General features: G+C 31.2%; 3 protein-coding genes across 3 annotated transcripts; 2 read left to right on the top strand and 1 right to left on the bottom strand.

Moving 5' to 3' along the window:
* Positions 1-281: 281 nt before the first annotated feature.
* On the bottom strand, positions 282-3,130 carry LOC127246918 (NADH dehydrogenase [ubiquinone] 1 alpha subcomplex subunit 6). The gene is made up of 2 exons (XM_051268572.1): positions 2,792-3,130; positions 282-907 (listed from the first exon to the last, which is right to left on the bottom strand). The coding sequence occupies exons 1-2, from the start codon at positions 3,002-3,004 to the stop codon at positions 716-718; spliced, it is 405 nt and encodes a 134-aa protein (XP_051124529.1). The 5' UTR covers positions 3,005-3,130; the 3' UTR covers positions 282-715.
* Positions 3,131-5,600: 2,470 nt separating this feature from the next.
* LOC127246528 (stemmadenine O-acetyltransferase-like) lies at positions 5,601-7,129 on the top strand. Its single transcript, XM_051267968.1, has 2 exons — positions 5,601-6,791; positions 7,028-7,129. The coding sequence occupies exons 1-2, from the start codon at positions 5,601-5,603 to the stop codon at positions 7,127-7,129; spliced, it is 1,293 nt and encodes a 430-aa protein (XP_051123925.1).
* Positions 7,130-10,851: 3,722 nt separating this feature from the next.
* On the top strand, positions 10,852-12,325 carry LOC127246279 (stemmadenine O-acetyltransferase-like). Its single transcript, XM_051267546.1, has one exon. The coding sequence runs from the start codon at positions 10,898-10,900 to the stop codon at positions 12,209-12,211; it is 1,314 nt and encodes a 437-aa protein (XP_051123503.1). The 5' UTR covers positions 10,852-10,897; the 3' UTR covers positions 12,212-12,325.
* The last annotated feature ends 892 nt before the right edge of the window (positions 12,326-13,217 follow it).

Raw genomic sequence — 13,217 nt, 5'->3', positions numbered from 1 at the left:
TTTTTTATTTAGATATAACAATTATATTTAATAATAAATTATAATGTGTATATATATATAAACACCAAGTAAATTCAATATTTTATATAAAATAATTTTACTATTACCGTCTAAGCATATATTATTGTGCTATCACCTCCATAAAATATATGACAGAAAAATGCAACAGCTAATTTTCGAATGCGCTCCAAATAAATATCATATCGAGCGTCAAATTATTCACTATATCTTCCATGTAGAGAAATAGTTGAACCAAGAAGCAAAGCTCGACTCAACTCGACTTTCTTTTTCTTTTTTTTTTTTTTTTTTTTCTAAATCCGGGCTTGAGCTCATCGTTCTTGATGAAATCAAGCTCGGAAGTAAATTGAATACAGATGCTCGAATGCGCCAACAAGGAAAACATGGACAAGCTATAATTCGACACTTGCTTTCTTTCGAAAGATGTATTAACAACAAATGTTCCAATGGCAAGTCTCCAAGTTCATACCATCTGCAGTTGAGTTTATACAACGCTCGAAACATTTCAGAATTGCAATGGTTGCTGACTTTATGATCCGAAGCAAAAGAAATAGATCTCATGTTTTCCATCAAGACGAAGACTTAGTTAAATAGGCGAAAGATTCACCGTTTCAACAGCAGAGGATGATGAGTACAGTAGCACAAGCAAAGTTCATGTTTATTGTAGAGTCACACCAGTAGTGTATCGTCACGAGAGTCAGAAGTAATTGCCCTTGTAGAAATTCTTCAGGAATTCAGATTCGTTCTGTTCTTTGGTTCCCGAATTTTTGGAGGAATCATCATCATGATGACCTACGACATACTGGCCGAGGATGTGGTGCCGCTGTTTCGCATGCTCCACAATGTTGCTCAATTCCTCTGTACCCTTGAACAGCAGCAGATCAATCACCTGGACCATCATGATTTGGGGCAAAGAAACTGATAGTTCAAAAAGTGTCGGTAACCAAAAGATTTTGCATGTAATATTCGATTGTTTTTAGTCGACCGAATATTAGGTGAAGCTTTAAAGAATATATTCAATTATTTGTTGGAATTATCTCAACAAGCTCAATCAATTAGGCCATCATGTGCCTTTTTTTTTTACTATTCAATCTCTCAGTTTTCTAAAAAAATATCATAGTCAATACCTATTTCATCTAAAAACAAAAAGGCACAAAAAAAAAAAGGAACTTAGAGTGTTTCTGCTGATCATACCAAGAATTAAACTACAACATCGAAGAAAAGCTTCCATTGAGTTACATTATAACACGAAAAATGAAATCCCTCGCATTAATATAAAATTTTCAACTTTTAAAATCAATAAATTGCCAGAGACTTTCTTGTTGGATAACCGATCCAGCAAAACTATGTAATGCATGAAAGAGGACTCTGAAATACAAAAGACAGCTTTTGTACTCGGCAGCTAACATGAAATTATATATACTCAACAGACTTGCAATTTGGTATTAAGGTACAAATGATATATATGAAGGCACAGAGCAACATTGGTAATGCATTTCAATATTAGATTGCAATAAGATAACTTGCAGCAGGCTTCTTTAAATCAAATCCACAAAGTTCTATGTTTTAAAGTTTCATAAAATGTTTAACAGTTTCAAGCTTCTTCTCAATCAAAAAGTGGTCAGGATGAAATCATGTAGGGCTCCATGTATTATTCATCACTTCTTATAATTTACAATTTTAAGCATGTGGATGTATGAGTGAGCTGCTCTCCTCTTTAAACAAATCTCACAAGTAATATTTAGCTTTGAATAAATGTTTTAAACAATGAAAAACTAATTTAACATCTGCAAACTTATAGAAAATTTAACACAAACATGGCTGATACATAAATAATACAAGTGGGGCATTATAGAGTTCTTAAAAATGCATGTTAATATTATTAAAATCTGAGAATTAAGGGATGCAAACTTCAGGTAAATCATAAAAGCAGAGTTCATTGATCAGGTAAAAGGATATCTGTGATCATGGAAGTGTGGCCATTGATGGCAATTGACAAGAATGGTAGTGTACTCAAGAGCCAGCATATAAAATTCACCAAAAACTTTCAACTTCAGAAATTACCAGTACATAATCGATTAAAAGCATATTATTTAACATGATCTCTCCTTTCATACTGAAATTATTTGGTGCGCAACGGCAAGTCATTACTTCAACATCTTAGAATGGGCGTTTGTAGGCTTTCAATGTTATATTTCAACAGGAACAGAACTAATTGCTAGACGAAATTGTCAGTAAATCTTGCATTTGTAATAGAAAATCTTCTCCCAGTCAGCCAAGTAAGAACTCAATATCAACAGGTAACTTGTCTTAATGGTTTTCCCAAGTTTACTAGGCAAACCCTAAGTACCAATTTACTGAGCTATTCTGTTCTTGTCACTGAAGCCATTTCTCCATAGAATTTGTTTCTATCCGAATCACACAAGTGAGTCAGAGCAACTAATGCAGTGTGAATAGTTACATTCTCTAAACCAAGTAAAGAACAGGAAGTTAAAAAACAAGAAAGATTGAAAACATTGAGCTGAATCATCTGATTAATTACAGATTATCCTGAAATTGATCCTTTACAGTCGCCCAACGTTTATATCTCCAAATTAGAAGGGGGCATTTTCGAATTCCTAAATTTATGACTCAAAAATCTCAAAATTTCCGCACAGATTACCTAGTCCGCAAATCACAAGGCATGACTACCTCAAAACTAAACGTAGAACGGTTGAGGGGGAAAAAAATAGAATCCAGATAAAAAGGAAAAATTTGGAAAAACAGATCGGACCTTAGGGTTACTGATGTGGGCATTCTTACGGATCTCGGAGGCGACAGTGGAGCGCAGCTGCGAGGGGGTAACGACGTCGTCGAGGTTGTAGATTTCCATGATTTGGGGGATAGATCTGCAAGCAGTCTTGAAGAACTCGAAAACCCTCCGCCGAGCCTCCTCCAGGTTCGCCGAATTCGGCGGCACACGTACGTACTTGAGCGTCGACGCCATTATTGAGGGGGGATTTAGGGTTCTACTGCACAATCGCCTATTGAAAATTGGAACCACCAGAGGTTAACGAAGATGGACTAACGTCGTCGTTTTGATGCTTGGATTTGTTTTTCGCATTTACACTGTATTGTGTTTTTGTGCTTATTATTATTATCTTATTTAAGGTTGTTGCTTGACTCCGTTTATTTGAGAATTTTTTAGATAACTTTTTACTATTTAGTTAATTCTTTTATTATAAATCATTAAATTCAATATTTATTTTTATATGATTCACATAAGCACACTCATATATATATATATATATATAAACAATACACATTATCATTATCACAGACAGTACATGCAATGTATAATAAAAATATATATTGTGTTTTAATAATAACAAGTGTGTTGTATATATGTCATGTACTAAAATCAATTATTGTGTATTGTACGATATTATAACATGTTTTGTATTTATATTATATTAACATATACAATGTGTTGTCTGTAGTAATATGTGTTGAGTGTTGTTAAACTATAGCACGTGTGTTTTGTTTATGTATTGTATTTGTATTAACATATATAATGTATTGTGTTGTCTAATAGCAGTGTTGTTCAGCATAATGTAGCGGCGGCCTTTTTACATTATAGTCTCTCCCCATTTTAATTGATATTTTTTTTTATTTTTGTTTATCTCATAAGAAATTGATATTTTTGTAAAACTTATTTAAATTAAGATATAACAAATATAAATAACTTAATTAACTACATAACATATAACTATCATGAATCATATATGATTCACTCAAAATTTAGTGGGTAAAAAATATGGGTAAAATATTTTTTTGCCCTTGTGAGTATATCAGCGTAAAAAGTAGTGACAATTGTTTAATAATAATGAAAAAGTAAAGGTAGTTTTACAGTGATATGATTATTTATAAAAATAAGACTATTGTTTTATGACGGACAAAAATGGTAAATAAGACTATTGTATTGGGACGGAGAGAGTATTAAAAATATACTCTTTGTCCTCAAAGAATTTTTTACACGAATTTTAATTGATATTTTTTACTATTTCTAATACAATAATCTTGTTTATATTTTTGTCCATCCGTCTCATTTCCATAAATAACCATATCACCATAAAACTATCTCTATTTTTTTATTATTATTACACAATTGCCACTACTTTTTACACTAATATACTTACGGGGGCAAAAAAAAATTATTTATCCTTATTTTTTACCGACTACCAATACAATATCAATATTCTTTAAATATTGTGCCAAATATAGTAAGACTATACTTAAGGGACGGAGAAAATATCTTTTATTAAATTACGGGAGAAAATATCTTTTATTAAATTACGGCCACATACTATTTATTGATATATAACGAAAGTCAACCAACAAGTTTTCTCCAATGTAAAGCGTATGTATATTATATACAAATCTTGACTCTCTTTGATAATAATAATAATAATAATAATAATAATAATATCAAATTATCAGGATTGTATTAGTTATTATTACTATACAATTAATTCAATTCGATTTTGATTGTCTACATTGTGACAGAATAGTGTATATACTTACCAACTTTTTAAAAAGGTTAAAAAGTGTTTTATAGAGTTTGTTTGTTTTATTATAATTTGAAATACTGTTAATTGGAGTTTTTATTTATATATAAAAAAAATAATAAAATTGATCAATATTTTGTGAGAAAAAATAATATACTTTTATTAAAAATTATATCGAGCGAATAATATTAATTTTAGTTTAAACATATATAAATGTATATTCTTTTTTTCCTTAATAAATTATCTATTTGTTTTTTAAGTTCCTGTAACGTTAAAAGTATTTTTATATTTGAATAATCTTTTATATAAATGTTATTGTATTATACAACACTAATAGATATATATATTTTTTTTAATTTGTATTACGTACAATCTCTAATATTAATATTCAATGTTCTTGCCCTTAATATTAAAAATATTTTTACATTATATAATATTTTAATACAAATGTCATTGCATTTATTATACAATATTAACAATGATATTTTTATTTTTATTTTTAATTTGTACTGTGTATGAATATAATATTAGTATTCAAAATTTGACACACAAAAAATAAATAAATACTTAGAATGATGAAAATAATACGTATTAAATTTTTATAAAATATTGAATTAAAATACTATTTAAATTAAAATTCAAATCAAAATCTCAAACTCAAATTAAAATTAACCAAGCAATATCATTAATACATGTAATTATTTAATTACTTGTAATTAATTTTCTTTTTTAAAAAGGAAAAGTTCACTTACTCACTTTCACATTTTAACTCATCACAATTAATGTGAAATTTTACTAAAAAAACCACACACACAAACACATACCCTTTAATCAAAAAATCATCTTTCAAGATTTATAGGACAAATCCTCATTATTATGTAAATATTTCAATATATACAATCTCCCAAAATGATCAAGAAAAATACCAATTTCTCATCATCAAAACCCTAGCTATATATATACATATATAGATATATATAGAAATTCAAGACTTACACTTTGTCTACAATTCGAACAATTCTTCAACCAACAAAAATGAATCAACAAATCGAAACCTTCTCTACAAAGATCATAAAACCCTCATCAGAAACTCCTCGTCACCTTAGAAACCTTAAGCTTTCATACTTGGATCAAATAGTGATAACTGCCTACACTCCCATCATCTTCTTCTACGAAGCCCTCGAGTCGAAAATCTTGATCGAAACTAACCATTCTTGCATCTCTCGACACCTACAGCAATCCCTCGCCAATACTTTGGCGTCATTTTATCCTTTAGCGGGGAGAATCAAAACAAATTCCCTCGTCGAATGCAATGATGCCGGCGTAGACTTCATCGAAGCTCGAGCTCATGCTCGCCTCACGGATTTTGTGCATGGACACGACGTGGAAGTCTTGAAGAAATTGCTACCGCGAGATCCAAGTGACTTCAATGGAACCCTAGTTCTTGTAAAACTCACTCTTTTCGAATGTGGAGGGGTTTCTTTAGGGTTTTGTATTTCACATAAGCTCGCGGATTTTGCATCGATCATGGGGTTTATCGATGCGTGGGCAGCCAAAAGCCGAGGAGGGCCAAAATTTACGCCCTTCACTTTCGACTTGGGAGCATATTTCCCGGCGAGAGAACTTCCCGAGCCGAGTTCTTGGACATTTTCGAATGAAAATGATGTGGCCAACGTGTTTGTTCTCGACAAGGAAATGTTGGCACTTCTTAAGAGCTCGGCAACCTCACAATACGTCAAGAATCCCATGAGAATCGAAATGGTTTCGGCTTTCTTTTGGAAGGTCTTCATCGAGGTAACCCTAGAAAAAAACCCTAATTCAAAAGGGTTTTTCTTTGCATTCCAATCAATAAATCTAAGGCCAAGAATGAATCCTCCTCCACATTTGGAGAATGTTTTTGGCAATTGCTACATGGCAATTATGGGACTATATTCCCCGGAGCATGATCTTGCGCTAGATCGATATCACGAGCTTGTCAGAATACTGAGAGATGCGATCAAGAAGATCGATGGAGATTTCATTAGAGAGGCACAATTTGGCGATAGATATTTCAATCAATGTTCCGAGTTCTTGGCATTGCACGAGAAAGGAGAGTTAAGGGAAGGTTGCGCCTTCACTAGTTGGCGCAACTTTCCTTTGTATGGTGTCGACTTTGGTTGGGGAAACCCTATTTGGGTAGCGACCGCAATGCCTATGAAGAATTCGATCGTGTTGATGGATACTAGGGTGTGTTTGTTTGGGGGTTTGGATTTTGAGTTGGGATTTGAATAGTAAAAATTTTGAATTTGAATAGTTGTATGATGTGATATAAATAGGGTTTGATGTGATGTTTTGAATGTAAAATTGATTTTTAGTATAATATAAAAAATGAAAAATAGGTGTTTGATTTGATGTTTTTTGGGGGAAAAAATTGGATGAATAGTGGAAATCCACCAAAATCCTTCAAACAAACACACCCTAAGTGTGGAGAGGGGATAGAAGTATGGGTTAATATGGATAGAAATGTTGTTAAAGAACTTGACAAGAAAATTGATCTTATTCGTACTCAAATGTTTGTTGGTTAGCTTCAAACTTTATTTTTTATTATTAAAGTTAAATTCATATTTGATGAGATTTAAAAAAAAATTGGTTTGAATCTGATATTAAAATAATATATGATGTGATATTTTGTGAAAAAAATATATATTTTTATTGAAAAATGCAAAGTTTAAATAGTAGAAAGCTGATCTTTTGAGTGTAAAGAAACACTATTTACTAAGTGTTTCTAATAAATTGTTGTTCTATCTAATTATGGAATGATTTGGGTGTAGACATGATGATGAAGTGATTATAGCATTTTTGTTCGATCTCTTTATCATTTGAGTTTATTTATTTTTGTGAATTCTTCTACAAATGCGATGCTCTTGCTGTTTAATTTGAAGAAATGTCTTATCATTTATAAAAATTTATTTGGATATGATGGCTCTCAAATTCATATATCAAATGTTGTATAGACATAAATAATAATGTCTAGATGGGCTCGATGGGCCTAAATTTATTATATGGGCCCTAATCTTGTTTAATATTAAAATGGGCCAAGCATGACCTAATTAATAATTGGAGACACCATCTGTATACTCTTTTAAAGTTTTGTTTTTTTATTAGGGTTTGTTAATTTATTATTTTTAAGTAGTGAAATGATTATTATTATTTTTAAAAATATATAATATACATATGTTTAAGATAATATAAATACTATATTTTATTTATTTACAAAAAAAAAATAATTAAACACGAAATATTATTTTTCAATATTATTAACACAATTTTTCATATTTAAGATAAAAAAAATACTTACATTTAAAAAAAAAAAAAACCTTTAGATCCAAGTAGTATTATTTAAATAAAAAATCAAAATAAAAAAATAAATCCAAACTCAACAACCCACAAGTTGTTCAATATATATATATTTCAATATTATATGGGGAAGATAAATTGCTGTACTAATGAACAATATATAAATTAATGGGTTGGAATCTTCAATTTCAAATAATTTTCGACTCGTCTTAACACATTGCATTAAAAAAATAAGTAATAATAAAACATTAAAAATAAGAAATAAAATATAATAAAAATTCATTATGATATTAAGAAATATAATATATACTTAAATCATGGAATCAAATAAGTACAGATCTAAACAACGACTAATAATTAATGGGTCGATAATTTGAACTCATAACCTCGTGATCAAGACTCAACCTATACTACTAAGGTCATTCTTTACGGGTTCGATGGTTGGTCTATTGTTGAAAGTTTGGTTAAACGAGATATGATTTTGTTAATACTTTTTTGTCATTTTCACTATTTTCGTCAAAAGTATTTTTTTAAAAAAAATAATAATAATAATTATACACTAATATTAAAATACCCTTACTTTTTACATAAATTACAAACATATCATTACATATGCAATTATTTTATATATAAAGTCAAAAGACAAAAATATTAATATTTTTTTAATCTACTTCAGAACCCCAAAGGGTTTCTTAAATGGACCGGAGAGAGTATTTGAGTCATGATTGGGTGTATTTACTTGTGAAGTTTTAATTTTGAATTGAAATAGTGGTTTGATGTGATATAAATATGTATTGATGTGATGTTTTGAATATAAAATTATATTTTAATGTAATAAAATAAATAAAAATTGGATATTTGAGTTGATTTTTTTGAGGAAAAAAAAAATTAAAATAGTAAAATTAGAGATAAAATCTTACAAATAAATAGAGCCGATATTATTTATATTTGAATACAATATACTTCCTCCGTCCCAATACAATAATCTTGTTTACCATTTTTGTCCGTCCCAAAACAATAATCTTATTTTCATAAATAACCATATCACCATAAAACTACTCATATTTTTTTTATTTTTATTACACAATTACCACTACTTTTTACACTAATACATTTACAAGGACAAAAAAGTATTTTATTTATACATTTACCGACTACCAATATAATATTAATATTTCTTAAATCTAGTATCCAACTCAATTAAGACTATATTTATAGGACGGATAGAGTATTATATTAAGCAGAATGAATGGACGGACAATTTATATTTGTAGTAAAATATCATCACACTAATAAATTCATTTATATACTTTATTAGAAGAAAAGGATATCACTAGCTTCATGTCTTTTGGGTGCATATGCACAAAGCCTCGTCCTGTCCCCATCCTCATGTTTTTGGGATGTCTCCCAATTACATCCATCCATACAATACATACGTCATATATGTTATAATAAAATTCTAATGGTAGATTAAACGTAGCTATAAGTGAATCAAATGATCTATAAATAATTTATTAGGTTTCAATATATTTAGTAAATATGATTTTTTATTTGCAGGAATCTAATAACTTATTAATCGGGGGATGATTAACGCCGATTAATAATAAAGTATATATAATATAGTTGTGATCTCAGATCTACCGCAATCACTATTATTTTTTATACTCCCTCCGTCCAGCTACAAAGTATACATATTTCTATTTTGGGACGTTCAATTACAAAGTAACCATTTCATTAAATACCCTACTTTTTTTCCACAAATACCCTTACTTTACATCACATCATGGCAAAAATGTCGTTACACTATTTTTTACTTATCCACTATAATTAAAATACTATTATTTCTTAAACTCTGCCCCAAAAGTAAATGTTTATTTTATCCGTGGACAGAGGGAGTATTTCATATCGTTGGCCACAGAAATTTTAGCAGCTTTTTTTTTTAAGAGAGATTGCGACATAGATTTAAAAAGTACAAACCCTTCATTAATTTATAGATTCGAATTCGACGGAGCTAATGAAATCAGATTAAATTTAATAAATTTATTTTTTTTATCTCATTATTTCAATACGAGAGATTCTGGGCCTGATTTATTTTATTTTGGGAGAAGTTCTAACACTACGAGTGTGTTTGACAATTAGTTGATATTTTTAGCTGTTAACTGATTCAATTAGTTGTTAGTTGTTAACTGATTCAATTAGCTGATTTGACTAGCTATTCAATTAGCGGTTTGACATTAGCTTTTTATACATAAAATGACTATTAAGGATATTGATATGTTATTTTAAAAATATTTAATTTTGTTCATTTTGGTTTGAAATTTATGAAAATTTTTATTATTAATTATTGAAAATTATAAAAAATATTATAAAAATTTTTATTTTTATTATTTTGATTTGAGAAAATTATTTTTACTAGAAAATATTAATTATTTATTAAAATTATGTAAAATATAAAATAATAAATCTTTTGTATATATATTTTTATTATATTAATTATTGTTTTAATATATATAAATAAACTAATAATCTTTGTTTTTTCTATTTGACTTAGTTTTAAAAATTCATATATTTTACAAATAAAATAATTTATATGTAATAATTAATAATAGTAATTATTTTAAATTTATAAAAATAAAAATATAATTAAATATATTAAAAATAATTAATAAATACTGCTATAAAAATATATTTATAAATATAAAATAAATAATTAAATTTTAATGATAAATAAGAAATAATCAAAATTAAAATAAAAAAACTTTTCCAAAATACTGGTAGATGAGGTTTTTAAAAATTAATTTTTGTGAGTCAAAACTTTTTTTAAAAAAATTAATTTATCAAACACCTAAATTAATTTTTTGGGCGATGAAAAATTGTTCAAGCTAGAAGCTCTTCAATTTCCCAAACAGCCTCTATATATCTCTTCCCCTCCATCAAGAATCACGCACACCGAATCAATTTAATTTAAATTAATTTTTTTATCGATATATCACAAAATGCAAATAATAGTATCGAAAGAAATTATCAAGCCGTCGTCTCCGACGCCCCCTCACCTCTACAACCTCAACCTCGGCTACATCGATCAGCTCCACCGCTCCAACTACATCCCCCTCATCTTCTTCTACAACTCCGCCGCCGCCGACGGCAGCCGTCCCCAAATTTCGCGCCATCTCAAGGAATCCCTCTCCAAGGCGCTCACCGCCTTCTACCCTCTCGCCGGAACCGTCTCCGACGACGGCTCCCTCGCCCACTGCAACGACGCCGGCGCCGAGTTCGTCGAAGCCCGAGTCGACGCGCCGCTCGACATCGCCGCCGTGCAAGAACACCAAATCGAAGATTTGAATAAATACCTTCCCATGGATCCCAACCACAGCGAAGGAACGGCGCTCGCCGCCGCCAAAGTCACTTTCTTTGACGGCGGCGGCGTCGCCGTCGGCGTCTGCGTCTCCCATCGGATAGCCGACGGCGGATCTGCGGTGGCGTTCATCAACGCCTGGGCGGCGATTTCCCGCGGCCAGGAGAATAATTTCCCGCGCCTGGATTTCAACATCGCGGACTTCTTCCCCTCCCGGCCGGACCTCCCCGACCACCGCCACCACTTCTTGTCGTTGGCCGACAAAACCTGCGCCGCCAAAAGATTCGTTTTCGACGAGGAGATGCTGTCGGCTCTGAAACGGGCGGCGGCGTCGCCGGCGGTGGCGAATCCGAGCAGAGTAGAGGCCGTCTCGGCGTTCATCTGGAAGCACTTCATCGGAATGTCTAAACCGCCCGGTTCGCCGCCGCCGCCGTGCGTTTTTCCGGCGCTGCAGGCGGTGAGTCTGCGGAGAAGGACGCAGCCGCCGCTGTCGCTGGAGAACGTGTTCGGCAACTGCTACATGCTGTCGTTGGGTCTGTACGAAACGGATTTTCCCGGCGACAGCGACGGCGAGCTTTACCGGTCGCTGGCGGCGGTGCTGAGGGGGGCGGTGAAGAAAATCAGCCATGAGTACATCGAGAAAGCGCGGCGGGGAGATAATTACGTGGCGGATCTTCCTCAGTTTTATGGAATCGATTCGAAGGGGAAGGAGACGATGGAGGCGGCGGTGTTCAGCAGCTGGAGCGGGTTTCCGGTGTACGAGGTTGATTACGGGTGGGGCCCGCCGGAGTGGGTGTGCACGACGGCGTCGCCGGTGAAGAATACGACGATATTGATGAGCACGAAATGCGGCAAGTGCATAGAAGCTTGTGTGATCATGGAGAAGGAGAAGCTGCAGATTCTTGATGCCCAGATCAAACTCATTTCCACCGCTGTTACACTTACTTCTTCTTAGAGTGAGAGGCTGTAACTGTGTCAAACTGTGGGAGAGAGAAAGATCCATCCACGGGTATTATTACTGTTATTATTGTTATCATGAATGAATATGGAGTATAATATTTTAAATTCAAATTAATTATTGATATAATACTATATATATTTGATTTAATTTTTTTTATGACGTAAAAATTTACAGTCGCTATCGAACTTAATAATCTGAAAACTAAGTCCGACAAGGTGAACTTGTAGACATGGAAGTTTGAATTCGTGCCTTAATTCACATTGGTTGTCATGGTCACTGTAGACACAAAAATTTAAGATAAGTACAATCAGTTGATAATTTAAAATGTATTAGTAAAAATAATTAATTTATAATATAAATCATTATAAATTAAGATTAAGATAATTAATTAGTTTAATTAAAATTAAAAAAAATAAATTAGAAAATTTAAAATAAAATTAAGATAGGGTAATCATTTTTTTTAAAAAAAAGGAAAATGACATGAGACGTAGGACGAACAGAAACGACAATATGGACATAACATGATAAGTGGGACGGATAGAGTAATATTGTATTTTTTATAAAAATCATAAAACGCTACTTAGGTTTAGTTTGTTTGTGGTTTTAGAATCCGTTTTGCATTATCTACCCCTTCGTCCGCTTATACTTTTTCATTTTCATCTGTTCAAATATAATATATATATATACATATATATATATTAGTAAATTTTATTTTTTCCGTTCCATGTAATATTGGTGTATTACTGTAGACACGAGAATTTAGGTAAATTATAATTAGTAATTAATTAAGAAGTGTATTAGTAAAAATAATTATAAATTTAAATTAAAATAAGTAAATAGTTTAATTAAAATTAAGAAAATTATAAAATTTAAAATGAGATTAAAGTGCATAATTATATTTTCAAAAATAAGAAAAACAAAACAAGTTATATAGAACGGACGAAAATAAAAAATAAAAATAAATTATGCTGGACAAAAGAAGCATCGTAATACATATAAT

The sequence above is a fragment of the Andrographis paniculata genome, unplaced genomic scaffold (genome assembly GCF_009805555.1).
Source record: "Andrographis paniculata isolate CXL003 unplaced genomic scaffold, ASM980555v1 Contig30END, whole genome shotgun sequence".
Taxonomy (NCBI): domain Eukaryota; kingdom Viridiplantae; phylum Streptophyta; class Magnoliopsida; order Lamiales; family Acanthaceae; genus Andrographis; species Andrographis paniculata.
The sequence above is the reverse complement of the archived record's forward strand: the minus strand, read 5'-3'. Positions and strand labels throughout refer to the sequence as shown.

Excerpts from the sequence above, each read along its gene's own strand:
- LOC127246279 (XM_051267546.1), top strand. The coding sequence starts at position 10,898 with ATGCAAATAATAGTATCGAAAGAAATTATCAAGCCGTCGTCTCCGACG.
- LOC127246918 (XM_051268572.1), bottom strand. The coding sequence starts at position 3,004 with ATGGCGTCGACGCTCAAGTACGTACGTGTGCCGCCGAATTCGGCGAAC. Across the intron at positions 908-2,791 it reads CCCACATCAGTAACCCTAAG|GTGATTGATCTGCTGCTGTT; the intron begins GTCCGATCTGTT and ends ATGATGGTCCAG.
- LOC127246528 (XM_051267968.1), top strand. The coding sequence starts at position 5,601 with ATGAATCAACAAATCGAAACCTTCTCTACAAAGATCATAAAACCCTCA. Across the intron at positions 6,792-7,027 it reads TCGTGTTGATGGATACTAGG|TGTGGAGAGGGGATAGAAGT; the intron begins GTGTGTTTGTTT and ends ACACACCCTAAG.